The sequence below is a fragment of the Bos grunniens genome, chromosome 26 (genome assembly GCF_055505025.1).
Source record: "Bos grunniens cultivar Pamir isolate PY7600 chromosome 26, Bosgru_T2T1.0, whole genome shotgun sequence".
Classification (NCBI taxonomy): Eukaryota; Metazoa; Chordata; class Mammalia; order Artiodactyla; family Bovidae; genus Bos; species Bos grunniens.
The window spans coordinates 46,223,891-46,246,258 of NC_141190.1; the positions used below are offsets into that span (position 1 = coordinate 46,223,891).

The 22,368-nt window shown below is 47.9% G+C and overlaps 1 protein-coding gene across 9 annotated transcripts in view; it reads left to right on the plus strand.

Moving 5' to 3' along the window:
- DOCK1 (dedicator of cytokinesis 1) overlaps positions 1-22,368 on the plus strand; it is a 562,075-nt gene that overhangs the window by 97,331 nt on the left and 442,376 nt on the right. For all 9 annotated transcript variants that reach the window (XM_086377709.1, XM_086377710.1, XM_086377711.1 and 6 more), the window contains exons 16-21: positions 80-152; positions 4,977-5,080; positions 6,230-6,413; positions 12,257-12,354; positions 18,642-18,731; positions 19,063-19,163. In XM_086377709.1, coding sequence (XP_086233835.1) covers positions 80-152; positions 4,977-5,080; positions 6,230-6,413; positions 12,257-12,354; positions 18,642-18,731; positions 19,063-19,163 — 650 coding nt within the window. The remainder of the gene's footprint in view (positions 1-79; positions 153-4,976; positions 5,081-6,229; positions 6,414-12,256; positions 12,355-18,641; positions 18,732-19,062; positions 19,164-22,368) is intronic.

Consider the following 22,368-nt stretch of genomic DNA (forward strand, 5'->3'; position numbering starts at 1 on the left):
CCAGGATGTCTCAGCGGAATGAAGCCGATTGTGGGGGAAGGTGCCGTAAGGGTGCTGACTTGCCCTGTTTATCGCGCAGGTGGCCATCCCCATCGAGGACGTGAACCGCAGTCACCTCCGGTTTACCTTCCGACACAGATCATCCCAGGACTGTGAGTAGCCACACGCTTCGTTAGCCCGTGTGTATTTATTATTGTGCATTTATTCTGGATTGTTCTAGATGGTGGTTACCGTAATATAGGGAGGTCTTGACACTCCAGCTCCATGTCAGGGTGAACTCAGTCCTGTGAAGTGCTGTCTGCTCTGGTTGAGCTGCTCCCTGGAGATCTTCATTTTCTTCTCGAATTTGTCCAGTGAGGTGCCCTTCCTTCCTACTCTGCCCTTGGGTTTCGTCTTTCCTATTTGTTTTGTGATCCTGTCCCATCTGTCAGAAAATCGCTGAGCTGTAACAGACAGATTTCACAAATTGCTTTTAATGCTGTTTGTGCTGGTGCTGAAAACCTTGAGCCCTCTCTGGCTTTGCTGGCGGCCACTGGCATCTGGAACTCAGGCTGACCTTTTCTCGCCGGTGTTGGTATAGCCTTGGACATGATGCCAAAACTTTGGGAGGAAAGAACGGCTGTTCGCATCACTCACCTTCCAGAAGGATTTAGCATCGAAGATGAAGTTTGTCTCATAGCCTGTGTTGAATTCATTGTCTGCTAAGGATCTAGCCCTCTGTTAGCCACCAAGTACAAAGTTACACGGGGAAGACGCATTACTGCCCTTTGTGGGCTGTATCCATCTGGCCGTCAGCTAAGATTTGGGAACGCAAGTGATGATACAGTTGTATATGTAGTGGCATCAGGGGAAGGGTGGCCTCAGTGGGCGTGTTTATCACCCACGACCCTGTGGGGACCAGAGCCACAGGGGTGGGCGGGGTCCTCAGCCTTGACTCTGTGTGTGTTTCCAAATATCTCAGCCTGAGGGGGAAATGCCCGGGGAGGGGGGGTTGATGACCAGGCAAAGTGGAAGCTGCCCTCCCCTTGGCACAGTGCTTGGCATAGAATCAGTTCAGTTCAGTTCAGTTGCTCAGTCGTGTCTGACTCTTTGTGACCCTATGGACGATAGCACGCCAGGCTTCCCTGTCCATCACCAACTCCAGGAGCTTACTCAAACTCATGTCCATCGAGTCAGTGATGCCGTCCAACCATCTCATCCTCTGTCAACCCCTTCTCCTCCTGCCTTCAATCTTTCCCAGCATCAGGGTCTTTTCCAGTGAGTCAGTTCTTTGTGTCGGGTGGCCAAAGTATTGGAGCTTCAGCTTCAGCATCAGTCCTTCCAATGAACATTCAGAACTGATTTCCTTTAGGATGGACTGCTTTGATCTCCTTGCAGTCCAAGGGACTCTCAAGAGTCTTCTCCAACACCACAGTTCAAAAGCATCAGTTCTTCGGCGCTCAGCTTTCTTTATAGTCCAACTCTCACATCCGTACATGACCACTGGGAGGTTGGCCTCAGAAGGCACACATCTGCCCACATCCACAGAAACCATCAGCTGATGCATCTGGAATTGCTAACAAGTTGCAGAATGGTGTTAGACTGTTCACATACCAGCACCAAACTTTCCCAGCAACTTTCTCAGCTTTCTTTATAGTCCAACTCTCACATCCATACATGACTACCACCACAGCCTTGACTAGATGGACCTGAGGCAAGTCCTGGAGGCTGTGGTTGGCTCTGCACCCTGCACAGTGGAAGTCGTGGTGGCGGGGGGCAGGAGCTGCTGGGGAGGTGAGGGTGGGGAGCCCCGCTGGAGGGCAGGCAGAGTTCTCGAATGCACAGAGGACTTCTCTCAGAAGCATGCTCCCCCTTTAGAACACCATCATTCCCCCTAATTAATAGATTAGACTAGGGCAGAGGGATCTCTTCGGTAGCATTTCAATTTTCCAAATCCTTGTTTTCCTTGTCAGTTTTTAAGTACTCATTACAGACATGACGCTATCACGATACAGTTGCATAATTAATGAAGTCTCCCCAGCCACAGCTGGCAGGGCTGGGGGAACTTGTGGAGCTTAGCAAGTGTGATGATGGTGAAGTTGGTGGGCCACCCTAGCGATGAGGGCCACAGGGGGGCCCTTGACGCCGCCTCGTCTGCGCACACTCTGGGGCAGAAATGGGGCGAGCTGAGGCCACACTGCACCCCCTCCCTACTCTCCCCAGCAAAACATGTTGCTTTACCTCTTCTGGAAGCAGGTGACGGGGTTTCTCATGCTGGGCTCTGTCCTTGGGGTTGCTGGGAAAGTTTGGTGCTGGTATGTGAGCTGTCTAATGCCGTTCTGCAACGTGTTAGCAATTCCGGATGCATCAGCTGGTGTTTGCTCTGGATGTGGGCACATGTGTGCCTTCTGAGGCCGACCTCCCAGGAGTTTCCCTTCTTTGTAGGGGGGCTGGCTGGGTGGGCAGCCCTGCCTGCCCTCTGGGGCATGAGGTCTTCTTCTGTGACTCCTGACGTGTAAATGTGTTGTCTGCCTCATCATGGCTGCTAATGAACATGTGATAATTGCAGTCCATTCCTGATGTAAAGAGGCAGTGTTAATAATTTAAAGGTGCGCTTTAAAATTCTGTCCTACTTAATAGTAGGGCTGGGGGAAGCTGTCTGCTGGCAGGTATGGTCACGTGTCTTGAACCACGGCTGATTTCACAGAGACATGCTTTAATGTTCTTCATGTCTGCCCAAACTTAGAACCTGGTGGATCAGATGGAAAAGAGTCCACCTGCCAGGCAGGATGCCTGGGTTTGATCCCTGGGTTGGGAAGATCCCCTGGAGGAGGGCATGGCAACCCACTCCAGTATTCTTGCCTGGAGAATCCCATGGACCGAGGAGCCTGGTGGGCTACAGTCCATGGGGTCACAAAGAGTCGGACACGACTGAGCAACTCAGCACAGCACAAACTTGGAAGGATCTCTTCCTTCTCTCTTGAACACTGAGAAGTTTTATGTTTTCAAGAACCCTTTCACTAAGTTATTTTTTGATTCCTAGCGTACATATATTTTGCCTGTATCTGTCCTTTTATCTTTGGTTAGTCAATTATCACCCACCTCATTAGCTAGCATTTACTGAGCACCTATTATATTCCAGGAATGCAAAGATCAGTGAGATACACTACCTCATTCAGTGGTGTCCTGCAGTAAGTATTCTGAGCCTCTGACTCAAGGTGGGCAGAGGTATTGCTCTTGGATCTCTGTTGTTTCATCTCTAAATATAGAATCTGGGATCTGTAATTTTAAAGTTATTTTCTAGCCTTGAACTCAATGGTTCCATGCTGTGTTCAGCTTGCATCTCTGAAAATTCATCACACATCCATTTCTTCAGCCCAGAGGCCTCATTCATGTCTACCTGATCGGGCACCTGCCCACCCTGGAGCCTGCACTCCCCTCTGCTTACCAGCCCCACTGGCTGTCGGCCCCCAAGCAAGCCAGGCCGCTCCTTGTTAGGGCCTCTGTATTTGGCCATCTCTTTTCCTGGAGGGTTTACATCTTGGGTCATACATAGTCTGTCTTCTCAGAGAGACCTTTCTGACCATCCAGCTGGGTCGTCCCTGTTCCCATCATAACGCTTTAACAAGCTCCTGACTTTTGTTTTCTTTGTTATCTGAAAGAACTCGTTTGTTGGCATCTCCCCAACTAGAACAAATGTTTATTGAGTATCTGATATATAGCGGGACTACGTTACCCACTGGGGAAATAGCAGTGAAAAAATACACAACGTTTCTTTCATGGGAAAATCCAGTGGATGAAGCTAATGATAAGTTTTCACGCATACATACACACACACGTGTGTGCACACACTCGGCGCATGCACACACGCACACACACGCAGATGCACACACACAGTACAGGCTTGGTAATCTGGTAGTGATAGGGATTTGTCTTAATCTGCTGGGCAGTCACAGCAGAATACCACAGACTGGGTGATTTAACAGTGGAGATTTCTTACAGTTCTGCAGGCTGCAGGTCTGAGCTCAGGGCACCTGTGTGGTCGGGTCTGGTGGGAACCCTCTTCCAAGTTGCAGACAGCCACCTTCTCGCTGTGAGCTCACATGGAGGAGGATAGAGCTGGTGTCTGTTCTGTTTCTTATAAGGGCCCCCGTTCTATGGGGTCAGAGCCTCAGCCTTGTGACCACTCAACCTTAAGAGCCTCCTTTTAGGCCTTTTCTCCAGGACAGCTGTGCGGGGATTAGGCTTCAGCCTGACAATTTTGTTGAACAAATGAAAACCTAACAGTTCAGCTCCTGGCCATTGTGAAGACCGGTCAGCTGAGTGCCAGGGAAGACCAGGGTCTGCGATTGCTCTTCTGGGCAGGCTGGTCGCTTCCAAGCAGGTGACTCCTTGGTGGAATCTTGAATGAAATGAAGAACTGAGTCTCCCATGCTGATTTTGGGGGAAGAACTTCCTCGCCAAAGCGAATGAAATTTCATGCTCAGGTGTTTAGTCCGCCTGTGCAGTGGAGGCCTAAGGTGGGCATCTCTCTGTCTTGACTTCCGTGTTGACTGTCTGTTTTCTCAGGGAAGGATTTGCCCCTTATAGTGGTCACTTGTGATGGCCTGTGTGTTCTGCCATGTTTATCTGTGAATCTCTAGGCTGCAAACACCATCTTCACTGTGAGTTCTTTCCAGTTACTCTTGGCTTTCAGTATTGCAGACTCCTCTCCATGTTCCCCTTCAAACATCCTTCTGCTCTTGGCCCTTTCCTCCAGGTTCTGACTTGAACTTCCACGAGGAAACTCTAACATTGCTCTGAATTTACAGATTAGTTTGAGCCCAAGGATCCCTTTGTGATATGTGAACATTGTCTCCATCTCCGTGTATTTATGTTTACTTCAACATCTGTCAAAACAGTTTTGTAACTTTTTCAGAAAGGCAGCTCTCATGGCATTTTATGATGTTATTTTTGTCGTGACGGCTGTTGAAAATGATTATTGATCTCTGTTGCAGCTAAGGACAAATCTGAGAAAATATTCGCCCTCGCTTTTGTAAAGCTCATGCGCTATGATGGGACCACCCTGAGGGACGGGGAGCACGATCTGATCGTCTACAAGGTACGTTCTTCTTTCTGTTGGTGTGATGCTGTTGATGTTGACTGCTTCAAGCCTCTTTGGGCTTCCTGGCCTGAGTGGACATCTCCCATCTTTGTGGCAACAGTGCTCTCTAGCAACTTTTAATTCTGAAAATGAACATTTCAGATGACCAGCTTTTTAGCTGTTCCTAAGGGGAGATGTTTGTTTGTTTTAGTCGCTAAGTCATGTCTGACTCTTAGCGACACCATGGATACCAGGTTCCTCTGTCCATGAGATTCTCCAGCAAAAATACTGCAGTGGGCTGCCGTTTCCTTCTCCAGTGGATCTTCCTGACCCAGGGATTGAACCTGCATCTCTTACATCTCCTGCATTGGCAGGCACATTCTTTACCACTCGAGCCACCTGGGAAGCCCATAATAACACATTAGATTCTGTTTAAAAAAATGCTCTGTGAGTGTGAATTCATCTAGAGGGACAGGGAAATATTAAAAATAAGCAGTTTAGCACAGGATCTCAGTTCAATATTATGGCTGTTTTTTTCCTATTATTATTATTTTTTGACCGTGCAGCATGTGGGATCTTAGTTCCCTGATAAGAGATCAAACCCATGCCCCCTGCAGTGGAAGTGAAGTGTCCTAACCACTGGGTCACTGGGGAGGTCCCCTGCTCAATATTATTTAGCAAATTAGTCGGGAAAATAATTTAGACAAGAATAGACACATGTAGACGTGTAACTGTAGGCTTCCCTGGTGGCTCAGTGGTAAAGAATCTACTTGCAATGCAGCAGATGCAGGTTCAATCCCTGGGTTGGGAAGATCCCCTAGAGAAGAAAATGGCATCCCACTCCAGTATTCTTGCTTGGAAAATCCCGTGGACAGAGGAGCCTGGTGAGGTACAGTCCACGAGGTCGCAGACGAGTCGCACACAGCTTAGCAGCTAAACAGCATCGACATGTGTAACCGGATCACTTTGTTGTGTGCCTGTAAGTAAGCACAGCGCTGTCAGCCAACTGTCCTCCAATAGAAAACATTAAAAAATTAAGCAAACTGTTTAGGAAATAATAGAGAACAAATGTCATGATGGTTCAAAGGATTAAGAATCACAAGGGGGTAGAAAAAATTGCCTGGGGCCATGAGTCACGTGTGACCTGTGGCGGCCTTAAACCCGCAGGCGGAAGCGAAGAAGCTGGAGGACGCGGGCACGTACCTGAGCCTGCCCTCCACCAAGGCCGAGCTGGAGGAGAAGGGCCACTCGGCCACAGGCAAGAGCATGCAGAGCCTCGGGAGCTGCACCATCAGCAAGGACTCCTTCCAGATTTCCACGCTCGTGTGCTCCACCAAGCTGACCCAGAACGGTGGGTGTGGGGCGTGGAGAGCTGCACGCCTCTCCGCATGTTTTTTCCTTCTGCCGCCTCTTTCTCGTGCTCCCTGCTGGATGCAGGAGGCTTCCCCAGGTGCCTGACTCCTACCCATGAGCCCTTCATTGCTCTGTGATGGCCTGTGTGGATGCTGATGACGGGGAAAGAGGGCGGGGCTGACGGCCCTTCTGCTTTGAAACTCACATTCTGCTTTTACCCTAAGGATGAACCTCAAAGTGATGGATTTACTTTTTCTTAAAAAATTATCCATCTACGTATCTAGATATCTATTTGTTTGGCTGTCCTGGATCTTAGTTGCCGCATGTGGGATCTAGTTCCCTGACCAGGAATTGAACCCAGGTCCCTTGCACTGGGAGTACCGAGTCTCAACCACTGAACCACTGGGGACGTCCCTGAATATACTTTTGAAAAAGAATTTTGGCCAAGAGAAGGTAGCATGGCATAAAGCAAAGTCTGCATAATTGGGAGTCAGACCAATGCCCCAGGCTTGAACCCTGGGAATGACCTTGAACTAGGGTCCCCAAGCTAGTGTTCCTCATCTGTGTCCTGGTTATATGCCTGTCTCCTAGGACTCTATGAGGGCTATGGGAGGTGTAGGGTGTGAGACTCCACCCTCTTGGGTCTTCCCCTCTCCTCTTTGTTCATTGAAATAATTACCAGTTACGTTTACTTTTAAAAGCTGCTGTTGATAACATTTCTAGTCCCCCCGACGGGGAGATAAGGCGCCCCTTGCTGAAGCACTCACACCAAAGCACGGTCTTAAGGCAGCATCAGATGGTGCCCGGCTTCCCTGCTCTGGCGGCGAGGCTCCTTGGCCTCGTCCCCACTGCTCGCAGCCTCCCTGCATTGTGGCCGCCTGGCCGGGGGCCACTTCTGATTCCGAGTACACCATCTGGTTGAGGCAGAGACCCCTCTGCACAGACCCTACACTGAATAATCCAGCTTCCCAAATGTGACCGTCTCACAACTGTGCGGAGTACCTTCATGTTCTCTTGAAAGTCAGCTTGAAAATCCAATTTTTCCCTCTTAGCCACTTGATATGGATTTTGATTATTAATGTCTGTTGTCATGAATTGTGTCCCAGGGGTTGTCCTTAAAGCTGGGGCCCAAGGGACAGTCATCGTTTGGACTTTAACAGGATAATCAAGGGCCAAAAGTAGCCCATATTCTGGAAGCCCCTGCTTGGTAGCGGAGGGTGCACTGGGGTAGGGTATGTGGGCCCTGTTTAGACTTTCCCCGCCTGCTGTCTCCTCCTGGTTGTACTGGTCTCTGCAAGCTTTGTTTCTCGCCATTTGTCTCAGGAGTAAATTGGGACCGGCTGCGGGGTGGGGCGGGGCGGGGTGGGGTGTGGAGGATGTGTGGCAGAGAGTAGCATGGCACTCAGATGCTTGAAGGCCATTTGGATACATCTTTCTAACAATACCTTCTTACCACGGTTTGCCTGGTGCATTTTGAATTCTCCCAGCCTGGGGTCCTGCTCTGAGCAGGTGAAAACCCTGCCCAGGGGCATTGGGTTCCCTGCATGCCTGGGGAAGGGTAGGTTATGTGCAGGCACTTTACAAGTTTAATTCCCCGGGAAAGATGCCACTGGCAGGTTGGGCGTGGGTTTGAGCCTGGGTTATAGCGAGGATGACCCCATAGGTCAGATGTCACCCTGGATACAGCCTTCACAGTCCATTCGCCCGATGACCAGCTACTCCTTCTAGATAGCAGCTCCCAACCTTATTGGCAGCAGGGACCAGTTTTGTGAAAGACAGTTTTTCCACGGACTGGGGGTAGAGGGCTGGGTGGGATGGTTTTGGGGTGATTCAAGCACATCACACTTATTGTGCACCTTATTTCTGTGGTTGCTGCATCAGCTCCACCTCAGATCATCAGGCATTGGATTCCAGAGGTGGGGGACTCCTATTCTAGGGCCTCTTTGAACTCAGGGCAGCCTCTCTCATGGAGTACTTTAGCTTCTGCTGTGTCGTGGCATCTTCACTGCATCATAAGCCACCCTCTTACCTATGGGTCATATTCCAGAAGCATGTTTGGAAGCTGTTATTTGCAATTTGAATATGTTTCCCCATTAAACAGTGTTCTGAATAGCAGGTAGGTTGGGCCCACCCACAGAATCCTCCTTAACCCTCATGTCCCTGGAGAAAAGGACTGCCAACCAGGATATTCTCAAGGTATTAAGTCACAGTAATTTCCCAGGGAGATGCGTCTCGCTGTCTCTGACTTCCTGACTCTTCGAGTTCCACCAGTCTCAGGGTAGTCCTCTGCCTGGGACTGAGGGCAGGGCACCCTGGCTTCCGCAGCGGCTGTTGCTGGGCAACCAGGAAATTGCAGCTCTCAGTGATGCAGCTTACTGAGAGCCAGGGGGACCCGTCTTTTGTTGTTCATTTCACACCAGCCAGCAATGCCTCTTCTCGGGATGGTGGCTTGTCAGGTGTGTGAGATGGAGTTGCCCCAGTTGGCGTTGAGTCCCAGATTCTCATTTGAGGGAGTCATTTTTCCGAGACCATGATTTGTTCCTGCGAAGGTCCGATACTTAGGGAAAAGGAGTGGCTGCATTACTCATCGAGATTTGTATGAAATGTCTCTGTTCTCAGCACTATGCTGGATGCTGTGGGAGAGAGCAGACAAAGCAGGAGATGTGGTTCCTCTCCTGAATCAGCTTACTGCCGAGTAAGAAACAGAGAAATCCTGACACAGAGTGTTGTTACAGGCCAGACTGCAGTGGCTACTGGGGATTGAGAGAGCGCTGGGCACCTAGGGGCTGGTCAAGCTCCCCCTCCTCAAAGGTGTTCTCAGAAAGATACAGCTGGGCCAATTAGCAGTTTGCAGACACCTTTGAGGAGGGGAAGCTTGGCCAGCCCCCTAGGTCCCTGCTCTCTCTGACCTCTCTCATTTCCCAACATCTCAAGGGCTTCCCTTGTGGTTCAGATGGTAAAGAATCTGCCTGCAGTTCAGGAGAGCCGGGTTCCAACCCTAGGTCCGGAAGATCCCCTGGAAGAGGGCATGGCAACCCACTCTAGTATTCTTGCCTGGAGAATCCCATGGACAGAGGAGCCTGGGGGGCTACAGACCATAGGGTCACAAAGAGCCAGACACGACTGAATGACTAACATGATGATCTTTTCTCAAAAGAACAATGTAGAGGTGAACCTCAGCCTCCTTCTAATCCAAAGTGCCACTAACTTTGCTTGAATGGATTCAGATTATTAACTAGCCTCTGTTTAAAAAAAAATGCTGGTAATTCTTATGAGGTAGAAAGCTCCCTTTGGAGAAGGCAATGGCACCCCACTCCAGTACTCTTGCCTGAAAAATCCCATGGGCGGAGGGGCCTGGTAGGCTGCAGTCCATGGGCTCGCGAAGAGTCGGATTTGACTGAGCGACTTCATTTTCACTTTTCACTTTCATGCATTGGAGAAGGAAATGGCAACCCACTCCAGTGTTCTTGCCTGGAGAATCCCAGGGACGGGGGAGCCTGGTGGGCTGCTGTCTATGGGATTGCACAGAGTTGGACACGACTGAAGCGGCTTAGCAGCAGCAGCAGCAGCAGCAGAAAGCTCCCTTAACCCCAGGACTGAGAGCATGACTGAGCAGGATGTAGCCTTTCTCATGACTTCCCTTTTGATTAGAAATTAAAATGTGTCAGCTTTCTTGATGGATGACTAAAATGTTCATCTCTTTGATGAATGGCTGCTGCAGGTCTTCCTGCTGGCCATCATGCTAAGTGCTTTTTCCATGTCTTACTATTTAATTCTTGCACCAACCCTGTGACTAGGGAACCATGCACCCATTGTTCAGATAGGAAAACTGAGGTGAAGGTACTTGTCCAAGGTCATAAAGCGGTTCTTGCTGCTGTTGAGTTGTGCAGTCATGTCTGTTTGTGACCCCATGGACTGCAGCATGCCAGGCTTCCCTGTCCTTCATCATCTCCTGGAACTTGCTCAAACTCATGTCTATTGAGTTGGTGATGCCATTGAACCATCTAATCCTCTGTCATCCCCTTCTCCTCCTGCCTTCAATCTTTTCCACCATCAATGTCTTTTCTAATGAGTCAGTTCTTCACATCAGAAGGCCAAAGTTTTGGAGCTTCAGCTTCAGCATCAGTCCCTCCAATGAATATTCAGGATTGATTTCCTTTAGGAATAACTGATTGGATCTCCTTGCTGTCCAAGGGATTCTCAAGAGTCTTCTCCAACACCACACTTCAAAAGCATCAATTCTTTGGTGCTCAGCCCTCTTTATGGTCCAACTCTCAGCATGGCCCAACTGATGCTTGAACCTATGCTATTCCAAATACACTAGGATGTCCCCCTGCATTTTCCTGTTTGTAACGCTTACCTTCAACACCTGTGCTTGGGTGAGGCCATATAAATGAGAATGTGTGTTTGGTGCTTATCACCTTTTATGTGGTTTGATCTTTATGGGGTTTCCCTGATTGCTCAGATGGTAATGCAGAAGACCTGGGTTTGATCCCTGGGTCAGGAAGATCCCCTGTAGGAGGGCATGGCTACCCACTCCAGTATTCTTGCCTGACAGTAATGCAGGAGACCTGGGTTCGATCCCTGGCTTGGGAAAGTCCCCTGGAGGAGGGCATAGCTTCCCACTCCAGTATTCTTGCCTGGGAAACCCCAGGAACAGAGGAGGTTGGCAGGCTACAGTTCATGGGGTTGCAAAGAATCTGACATGACTGAGCGACTGACGCTTTCACATCCTTAAATTATAATTGTCTTGTGTTCACTGAAATTCTACTTTATTGCCAAAATTATGTTTTTCTTTTCAGTATTGACTAGGGTTTTTTTTTTAATAGAGACAGTGTCTGTAGCAGAAGCTCATTCCTGATGAGCATAAACAGTACATTAGATGTGTCTTGCTAGTTGTGTTTCTTCACGTAATGGGATATTAATATGACTTCAAGTGAGAGTTGTGTAGGCCCACGTCTTTTCCTCGAGATGTTTTGGAGTCTGTCTTCATGCCTTAAACAAAATCATTTCTCAACATTGTCTTACACAATGTCTTTAGTCTGCAAAAACCAATGCATTCAACTTGTGGTTTTTCTGTTAGAAAACAAACATAAAGACTCCGGAAAGGCCCAGCCTTGGTGAGGGCGGCAGGCTCAGTACAGCAGTGGCCAGCGTCCTGTCTCCTTCAGGGACTGCCCCCTTGCATTCTCAGCACTGCGTTTGAGTTGGTTATTTTATATCGCATGCCCAGGCGCTCAGTCATGCCCGACTCTTTGCGACCCCTTGGACTGTGGCTCGCTGGGCTCCTCTGTCCACGGGATTTCCCAGGCAAGAATACTGGAGTGGGTTGCCAGTTCCTCCTCCAGGGGATCTTCCCAACCCAGGGATTGAACCCAGATCTCCTGCGTCTCCCCCATTGCAGGCAGTTTCTTTACTGCTGAGCCATCGGGGAGGCCCGTATTTTATATTATTTTATCTTAAAAAGTAAGAGTCTTATTCTCAAGCAGGGAATAGCCTCTGGGGAGAAGCTGCCAGGAGCGGCTTCGCAGGCCTGCTGCTGCTCTGATTTGCCTTCTTGGAGGTGGAAAGGCTGGTCTTCCTTTCATGGGCTCCTAGCTGCCTTTCTGAAGCTTTTGTTTGTAAATCATTTCATGGTAAATGTAATTGAAAGTAATGAATTCAGCTGCACTGGGCATCAAGGATGCCTCTAGAAAAGTATTGAAATATTTAGCTGGCGAACATTTCCAAATAGACTTGGTTTTTCTGTTCAAAAAGTGATGTTGGAGAACTGATGTGATGGGTGCATGAGGGGGACCGGGTCCTTGCTGGGAGGAACTGATTGTCATTTCCCGTTTTCAGTGGATCTGCTGGGGCTCCTGAAGTGGCGATCCAACACCAACCTGCTGCAGCAGAACCTGAGGCAGCTGATGAAGGTGGACGGCGGAGAGGTGGTGAAGGTAACACGTAGTCCTAAAGTGTAGGAACAGGGGTCGGTGCGGCCTCCTAGGACAGCCGCGCCTCCAAGACATGGGGGTTCGGTTTCACATTGTGGTGGGAGAGCAGGCCACATGAATGATTTGGTTCCTCGATGCAGATCGAAGGGATGCCCACGCCCTGCTGTAGTCTTTCGAGTGTGTGGTAGCATCGTGTCAGAAAAGCTAGCTACGATATAAAATGGGTAACCAACAGGGACCTCGTGTACAGCACAGGGGACTAAGCTCATTATTTTATAAAAACCTGTAATGGAAAAGAATTTTAAAAACTATAATATATAATATATTATATAATGTATTATGTACAATATATAATACATATATAACATATATGTGTGTTTATATGTACATGGATATATATGTATGACTGAACCACTGTGCTGTACACCTGAAACGAACACATTGTAAATAAACTATACTTCCATAAAAACACCCCCCCCAATAAACCTTCCAAAATTAAAAAAAATCATGTCCATACCTTAATTAAAAATACCTTGTTGAGAGAAATGCTGTCACCCTAATCTTCAGTGGTTGATAACCCTTTTGCAGTAGTCATATCAGAGATCGCTGATCACATCACCACCACAAATATAGCAATGAAGAAGCTGGAAATAACGTGAAAATTATCAAAACGTGACCCAGAGACACCGAGTGAGCGAGTGCTGTTGGAAAAATGGGGCCGATAAACTTGCTGGATCCAGGGTTGTCACAAACCTTGGGGTGGTAAAAACCAGCATGCCTGCCGAGTGCGATGAAACGCGGTCTGCCCGTGTGGGGCTCTGGCTCTGACCCCTTAAACCACTAGTATCTTTGGGATGTTGACGCATGCCTCTAGGAGGACAGTCCTCCTTGGACCCTGGTCGGGGAGGGTGGCCTGGCTTCACTGTGAGGGAAATGGTCTTTGGAATCAACTGAGTCTAGGACTCTGGGTTCTCACTGTGGGGCTACCGTAGTTTGAATAACTTCGTTTAAGCCTTGCTTTCCCTGCCATAGCCTGTGTCTTTGCTGGGCTTCCCTGGTGGCTCAGACAGTAAATAATCTGCCTGCAATGCAGGAGACCTGGGTTCAATCCCTGGGCTGGGAGGATCCCCTGGAGAAGGGAATGGCCACCCACTCTAGTATTCTTGCCTGGAGAATTCTATGGATAGAGGAGGAGCCTGGCAGACTACAGTCCATGGGGTCACAGAGTCGGACACGACTAAGCTACTAACACACGCACTTTCCCTGCTGTAAAATGGACAGGACCAGAGTGCCGTGTTCAGATGACCTTGTGGAGGCTGCGTAAGGTTCTGGCCCTGGGAGGCGGTCCAAGAGTGTCACGATTTATGGTCATCACTGTCCTGCCGTCCTGGCTCTCAACTCACGCAGAAGCCCTGTCGTCGATGTGGAGAACTGCATGGTGTGTCCGTGAAGTCGCAGTCTTCAGTCTTAGCTGCTTTCCCCCTCTGCAGCCTTGGTTTATTTCTTAGCCTCTCACAGCGCAAGCTCTGGAGCAATGCTGGCTGCCCTCCTGAATCTTCACCTGAGATCGGACAGTCAGACTGGTGTGATCGGAGGTCCCTTGGAATGCTCAAGTTTGGTCCTTATTGGCACTTTTGAGTGCCTGTCTGTGGCCACTGGGCTCCACCCGGGCTGGTGGCAGCAGGCTGGCCCCCCTGAGCAGGCTCCCTGCTGCCACGTCTGTGCTGCTGCCTCGTCCTGTACCCTCCGTGAGATGCTTGCGGAGGGAGACAACCTTATCTCTCTAAAAATTAATTACTTCAAATGGTCTCAATTAAACAGCAGTGTGGTTAGCTTCAGTATAAATTAATTCGGTGGCGTCGCTCTCCTGAATTCATTGTATAACCATTCAAACATATCCTTGCTAATCTTCAAAGTTTAATCATCTTTTCCCGGCCCTTGTCTTCTTCTCTGGGCTTGGACAATGTTAATTGTATTTTAAACTTCCCAGGGTTCTATGAATTCCCTAATTCAGATGAAAACTGGCTGAATAACTTCACAGCACTTCTTTAAAAGGCCCGCAGTTAATGAAATTGTGTCCTCTTTCATTTTGCGGCCCCTGTATCACATCAGGGATTACTTGTATTTCTGTTGAACTTTTGTTACACTGACCAGGGAAAATCTAGAGCCATCTGGTTTTATTGCCTTCCTCTGTTCCTTTTAGCTGATCTATTATCATCTCCTATTGTTCATCCCTGGAGGTGATTTTTCACCTCTCTCGTGACCCTTCCTGTGTCCACTGGAACTGCCCAGGCCTGGAGGACCGGTCTGGCCCTTACCTGGAAGGTTTATTCTTTCCAGTCACCAGCATGTCTTAAATACCCTTAGGCCTAGAGTGGAGAACGGACTCATCTGAGGACCACACAGGGTCCCAGCCTGCATGGGGGGCTGCTTTCCATTATATGGAAGAACATTTATAGGCTGTGCATCTTATTCCACTTATTTAAGACTCCCCTTTTGTGTATTTGTAACTTTGTTCTTAAGATTTTTTTTTTTTTTTGGATGTGTACCGTTTTTTTAGGAACTCTTTAGAGGAATTAAAGAACCTCTTGATGAGGGTGAAAGAGGAGAGTGAAAAAGCTGGCTTGAAACTCAACATTAGAAAAACTAAGACCATGGCATTCAGTCCCATCACTTCATGGCAAGTAGAATGGGAGAAAGTGGAAGCAGTGACAAATTTTCTTTTCTTGGGCTCCAAAATCAATGAGGACAGTAACTGCAGCCACGAAATTAAAAGGCACTTGCTCCTTGGAAGAAAAGCTATGACAAATCTAGACAGCGTGTTAGAAAGCAGAGGCGTCGCTTTGCCAACAAAGGTCCACGTAGTCGAAGCTATGATTCTTCCAGCGGTCACGGACGGATGTGAGAGCTGGGCCGTCAAGAAGCCTGAGCGCCACGCAATCGGTTTTTTTGAATTGGGGCGCTGGAGGAGACACTTGAGAGTCCCTTGGACAGCAAGGAGATCAAAGCAGTCAATCCTAAAGGAAATCAACTCTGAATATTCATTGGAAAGACTGATGCTAAAGCTGAAGCTCCAATACTTTGGCCACCTGATGCAGAGAATCAACTCACTGGACAAGACTCTGATGCTGGGAAAGATTGAGGGCAAGAGGAGAAGGGAGTGGCAGAGGATGAGATGATTAGATGGCATCATGGATTCAATGGCCATGAATTGGTGCAAACTCTGGGAGATAGTGGAGGACTGGGAAGACTGGTGTGCTGTAGTCCATGTGGTCGCAGAGCTGGACACAGCTTAGCAACTGAACAACAGCAACATTTTTTAGAGTCTTTATCAACTTTATTATACTATTGCTTCTGTTTTGTCTTTTGGTTTTTTGGCCTCAAGGCGTATGTGACCTAAGCTCCCTGATCAGGGATTGAACCTGTACCCATTTGTACTGGAAGATGAGGTCTTAACCACTGGACCACCGGAGAAGTCCCTGTGTATTTGTAACTTTTACTGGAAAGATGACATTGCCTGATAGACTGTTGAAAGTATTTGGTCATTTGGAAAAAGTGACATTGCTTGAAGAAAATATTTGTTCCTATGAAAATGGCGATCGTGGTTTCTAGTGGATGGTCTTGGAGAGAGTGGGAGTCAAAAGCAGCCCTTTCAGGCCTTGGGTGGGGCCCACCCTCAGGACACTCCTGTCCCTGCAGTGCTGCAGCGATCCAGGCCCCAGCCCCTGTTTCTGTGCCATTCATCTGGGTGGGGCGGGTGGACCTATTTCCTCGAACTGTGCCAAGCCAGGGCTTGGCACCTGGTGAGTCTCTTGGCAGGAACATTGGGCTTTTAGCAGATGGCATCAAGTTTTGACCTTTGCAAAGCATTTACAATCTGAAAATGATGGGAAATGATACAAAAGTAATGAAGGTGGTGCAGGATTACATAATTACGGAGTTGACAGAACCACGGATGTCTAGGCCAGAATGCCTCCTGGTCCGGCTGGTCTCATTTCCCTGCCCATTTCTGTGTGACACGTCCTGGCACGGAATAGGGGGTCAGAGGCACAGTGGGACAGAACGAGGATTTTATGCCTGATGGGTCTCGGATTGCTTGCTAGGTCTGGGAGCTTGTTGTCTCTTGGGAAGAAGAGCTTTGTTAGTTGTTCAGTCATGTCTGACTCTGCAGCCCCATAGACTGCAGCCCGCTAGGCTCCTCTGTCCATGGACTTCTCCGGGCAAGGATACTGGAGTGGGTAGCCATTCCTTTCTCCAAGGGATCTTCCGGACCCAGGGAGCCATCCCGGGTCTTCTGCACTGCAGGCGGGTTCTTTACCATCTGAGCCACCAGGGAAGAGCTGTGGGACCCTGAATGTGCAAGCTTCCACAGCTTGGGGAGCTAAGGGGTGAGCTCTGGTGGGAGGGCAGGTCTTTGGTTTCTCAGTCTCGAGATCCTCTGGGGACATGAGAGGCCCTGGAGTTCTGTGTGTGGGCCGAGCAGCCGAGGAAGACCTGGTCCAGGGATCTCACACAGCCACTCCTCTGTCCTAGCTGTGGGGCTGTCTCACTTACTCCTTGTGTTCTTAATAACCACGTGATCGAGACATAGTTCACATACCAGAAAACACCCTTTTAATTCATACAGTTCACTGGTTTTTCAGTATATCCACAAAGTTGTGCAACTACCTGAACGATCTTATTTCAGAACATTTCCATCACCAGAAAAAGAAACCCTGTACCTGTTGGCCATCACTCCACTCTGCCTGCCACCAGCTGTCTTCATAGACTTGACTATTCCAGCTACTTTATGTAAATCGAGTGACAATATATAACATCTTTTCTTATTAACTTCTTTTCCTGAGTACAACGCTTTCCAGGCAGGTGGTGGCATGTATCAGAACTTCATTCCTTTTTCTGTTTAAATAATAAATACTGCACTGTATGGATATGCCACAGTTTATGGGCTTTCCCAGGTGGTGCTCGTGGTAAAGAACCTGCCTGCCAGTGCAGGTGACATAAGATACAAGGGTTCAATCCTTGGGTCAGAAAGATCCCCTGGAGGAGGAAATGGCTACCCACTCCAGTACTCTTGCCTGGAGGATCCCGTGGATAGCGAGCCTGGCAGGCTGCAGTTCATGGGGTTGCAAAGAGTCAGACCCAACTGAGGTGACTTAGCATGCAAGCATTCCATTCATTAGGTGATGGACGTTGGGTTGTTTCTGCGTTTTGACCATGGTGAATAAAGCTCCTCTGAATATGTGCCCACATTTTTGTGTAGATACACGTTTTCCATTCTTTTGGTTTCATACCCAGGAATGAGATTATTGAGTTGCATGGTAAATCTACATTTAACTCTTTGATGGATTGTCAGTTGGTTTTCCAAAGCCATTGCCTCATTCTACATTTCTACCAGTATATATATCAGGGCTCCGGTTTCTCTCTGCCTTTCTCATGCCTAACTGTTGTCCATCTGTTTGATGATAGTCACCACGCTCTGGATGAAGTGATAGCTCACCCTGGTTTCAGTGTGCAGATCCATAGTGACTTCACCATGAACATACACATACTTCATTCCCTTGCATGGTCACTAGTCCACCGTATGGCATTTTGCCCTACCCCACCCACAGGGAACTCATTACTTCCAATGCAGTCTTTAGTTCATCTTATACTTCTTTCTAGGGAGAACAGGGGAAGGACTCAAAGATAATTTCTAGTGTGACATAACTTTGAAGTCTCCTAATTTTTTCAAAATTATATTCCTAGTATTTTGTCATTCTATGCTGTAATATTTATTTGGTGACATAGTAGGCTATAATAGGATTTCTAAATTACTGTTACATAAATTAAGCACTTCCTGGCCCCTGCTCTGTACCCCAGTTTCAGAATCACATAGCACCTGTATTTACAGAAGATCCTTTATTAAACTAGAATTTCTCCCTTTGTGGAACTGCCCACTCGCTAGCTCAGGTCCCACCCAGGGTGAACAGGATAAGTCAGATTCAGTCTTCCTGGGGTTGCTGTTGAACTCCTGGTCTTGGTGAAAACCAGGAGAAGGGTTGGAGAGGTCCCATGGGGGGTGGGGGATGAGCTCTGTGCATTTCCTTGCTGCACATCCTCCACTTAACTTAGGGTGGCTTGTCTTTGTTCTGAATTCACTCATCTCAGATTTTTGTCACATGTGTGTCGTGGCCGTGAAGAATCAGTAGGTGCTGTTCGGGAAAGCTGGGTGTTGGGAGTTCTGCCAAAGGTGATCGGCTGGGGAGAGTTGGAGAGTTGGTATCGCCTGTTGACTTTTTGTGTCCCTCCAGTTCCTCCAGGACACCTTGGATGCCCTCTTCAACATCATGATGGAGAACTCGGAGAGCGAGACCTTTGATACGTTAGTGTTTGATGCTCTGGTAAGGGACCTTGACTTTGCATCTGCTTAGAAATTACGGGGCTTTCATGTTGCAACCTTTGAAGCTGGGGCGGGAGCCGTCACAGTAACCTTGAAAACGTTTTCAGTTGTAAGCCCAATCAAAGCAAATGAATTGAGAGGTAGAAAGTTTCTTGTAATGTAGTGCTGTAGTTTTGGATGTAATTGTCAGCGGAAGAAGAGAGAAACTGGCTGGCCAGCCTGTGTCTGAAAATGTTAGTGCCCAGGTGACTCGCACAGAGGTGCAGGTGATTCAGCTAAAGATTCCAAAATGGTTTGCATCTCTTTTGCTAATGAAAATATTAATTTAACAGGTATTTATCATTGGACTAATTGCTGATAGAAAATTTCAGCATTTTAATCCTGTTTTGGAAACCTACATTAAGAAACACTTTAGTGCAACCTTAGCCTACACGTAAGTTGTTTTTTGTTGTTTTAAAACCAGTTCTTCTTTTTGTATCTTTGTTAAGACTCTTTTCCGTGTACTTTTGCCTATGGTTCTACATTTCCCTTCCCCAATGGTGAGTTTCCTGGAATCATTTTTATTACTGTTTTCCTCTTAACAGACCTAAAAATCTTGGAAAAGATAGGGGATGCATTATAGGATTCTGGAATAAATTCTTGTTCTTCTCTACACCTTTCTTTTGTCTTTGAGTTGTTCCCTCTATGTTTGATGAAATGGATATATGGATACAGAGTGCTTGCCACACTGCAGCTTCCTCACAGCCATTTGATGAATGAATGAATGGATGTGGTCTTGTCTTGAGATTATTGGTTATTTAGTGTGAATATTAATAAAATTCAGTCTTATACTTTTCAATCTATTTCTTCACTCTTTATTTTTTAAGGTTGCAGGTGATTTGTTTATTTTTGCTCTGCTGGATCAAGCTGGATAAAATAATTTTTTTTTTCTTTTAAAGTGGTTTAGTGATGTTTAAAGAGGCAGAATGTTAATGTTGTTCAGATAAAACATCTGCAGGTTTGGCAATTATTTTTAAACTTCATCTGGATATTGGCTTTTAATACTCCTACATTTCTTTCTTTTAAAAATTTTTTTCTTTACATAGTTGTTTTTATTGAAGTGGCATTGATTTGAAAGGTGGTGTTAGTTTCAGGTTTACAGCAGAGTGATTCAGTTATGTGTGTGTGTATAATATATACATATATTCCTTTTCAGATTCTTTTTGCTCTTTAAAGAGTTCCTCTCCTCTGTTCCAGAAGCTTCAGCTCTGACTAACTAGGATTCTGACTCCCCACCCAGCTGTTCTGCACTCACCTAGCTGCTCCCTACCTGGCCCCGTCTTGGGTCCCTGGGAGTCGGGCTCCCAGGGGAAGGTGTGGAGCCTGGTGTCAAGGCCACAGCCCTGGGACTTGCTGCCACGGCTTGTGTTACCACGGTCACTTGCAAACTTAGGTTGCTTCGCGTCTCTGAGCTTCAGCCTTCTTATCTGCACAACAGCACGGTTGTAGGTTTTCTTGAGAATTTTAATAAGTTCTTAACGTGTCAAGTGTTTGGAATAATCCGTGGCACTTAGCACCAAGCAGTAGTTATATTCCGTTATTATTAGAATTATTAGGGCGAGTTCCTCGTTCTCTCACAGTGGGATTTATTGGCACTGATTCAGACTGTTTTCTGTGTTAGCTGCAGTGAAAAAGAAAGGTTTAATATTTTAAAGAACATTTCACTTAGATTCCTTAGAAATGATTCCCTTTTAGGGCCAGGAACTTGAATCGAAGTTCCCATCTGTGTCTTGCCCCTACTTAGGTCAGAACCTGTTGTCCCTGGCTGCAGGAACTCAAGGTCAGCGGGCCTGTCCCTGGGTCTCGGACTCTTCTGTATCTTCAGTAGTGCTTGTTTATTGTAGGGCTGCTGGTGGAGCCCCACGTGGCCAGGAAGCAGGGGTGTCCTCAGGCACACAGGGCAAGCTGTGACAAGCTTGCTGCTTGCTGGCTAATCAACCTTTGTTTAAGACCTTCAGTTCTCTCTGTGGAGAAGCCCAGTTGGCCCGCACTTCAGACCTGCAGACTGCTGGTCGGGTGGCACCATCTCGCTATAGCAACCAAAAGGAGTCAGTGCAGGGTTCGGGGGGGGGCCTGAATGCTGCTCTGGGTCCCATGTGACCTCCTGCTGTGTCACCGCCACCATCCTCCTTTACTGAAACTGGGCCCAACAACTGTTCTCAGATTAGAGTTTTTACTTTCATTTTAGAAAGTCAGAACAGTGGCAAGGTCACCGTGCTGCAGGCCAGGTCCTCTTTCTGGCGTCCCCTTGCCCTTATTCTCAAAGAGGGAAGCATACCTGGGGAGCATTGGGCAGGTTAGTCCATGGAAGACACAGAAAGTACCATCTTACTGTTAAGTTACAACAGGATGGAGCCAAGAATCCGTATCCTCTCGTCCAGTCTGTCATCTGCAGAAAAATTTTTAATTTCGGAAAATAAGTGTTCTTATCTTGTTTTGACTAACCAGCAACCCCAAGTGGTTCTTCAGCCGTTGGAATCTGAGCATTTCGCCTTGAAATGCCAGAGGAGATAATTGAGGTTCACGCAGTTCTAACGCAATCAGGAAGGCTGCCTCTGCCCTAATGAAGTGTTTGCAGCGTTCTCCAGCCCAGGGGACATTCTAGTACCAAGCATCATCACAAACAGTCTCTCCCCTCCCCTGCTTGGGGGGGAGGTGGGCGGAGGCTTAGATTAGATTCCCATCCAGGCAGTTTCTTTACCTCTTTCCTTTGATAAATGTTGAGATCTGGAGCCTTTCTTTGCAAACAACTCTGAGAAGAAATTAACGAAGACTAGAGGCAATGGGTGTTACTTCTTAGCTTTCTAAGTCACAGAGCAGGTGCTTGCTGTATGGGTGGTTCACGGGGCAGAGTGACCGGGGCTGGTCCAAGCCAGGAGGGAGGGAGGCGTCAGCCTTTGGGACGGTTCTTCCCCAAAACCAGCAGGACGTGCTCCTTCTGTGCACAGACCTGCCTTTCCCGGAGCTGGTTCGGGCCTCCTCCTCACTGAACCGATGCCCCATTGGTCTGGTCCTCTCACCTGGGGCCGAGCAGTTTGGTCTTTCTATAGTTACAAGTGGTGTGACGGGTGTGGATTCGGGTCCTGTGACTTCCTGATTTATTTTCTGATTCTGGGCCATGCTTTCCTTCTTTTTGTTCTTTCCTTTGACTGAACTTTTGGAAGGATTTCCAAAATCTGTTTCTATGGAATGAATGTGAAAAGTGAAAGCGTCAGTCGGTCAGTCATGTCTGACTCTTTGCGACCCCATGGACTGTAGCCCACCAGGCTCCTCTTATCCATGGGATTCTCTGGGCGAGAATACTGGAGTGGGTAGTCATTCCCTTCTCCAGATGAAATGTATATTTCTTGGGCTATCAGTAGGGTTTAAGAGAACAGGGTGTGTGGGGCTGTCAGTTTGGGAAAGTATGTTGTTAAACTGGGTGAAACAGCTTTTATGCCAGGACTTGAGAGGCTCTGCCAGGCCTCGAGAACCATCACAAGACTTGTAAGGGTAGATACCTTCCCAAGGTCGGGACCAGGGGAACCTAACGGGAGGGGATCTTTCTGGCCTCACTTCTTCAGGACACACTGCCAGGAAGGCTCCTGTGACAGCATTGT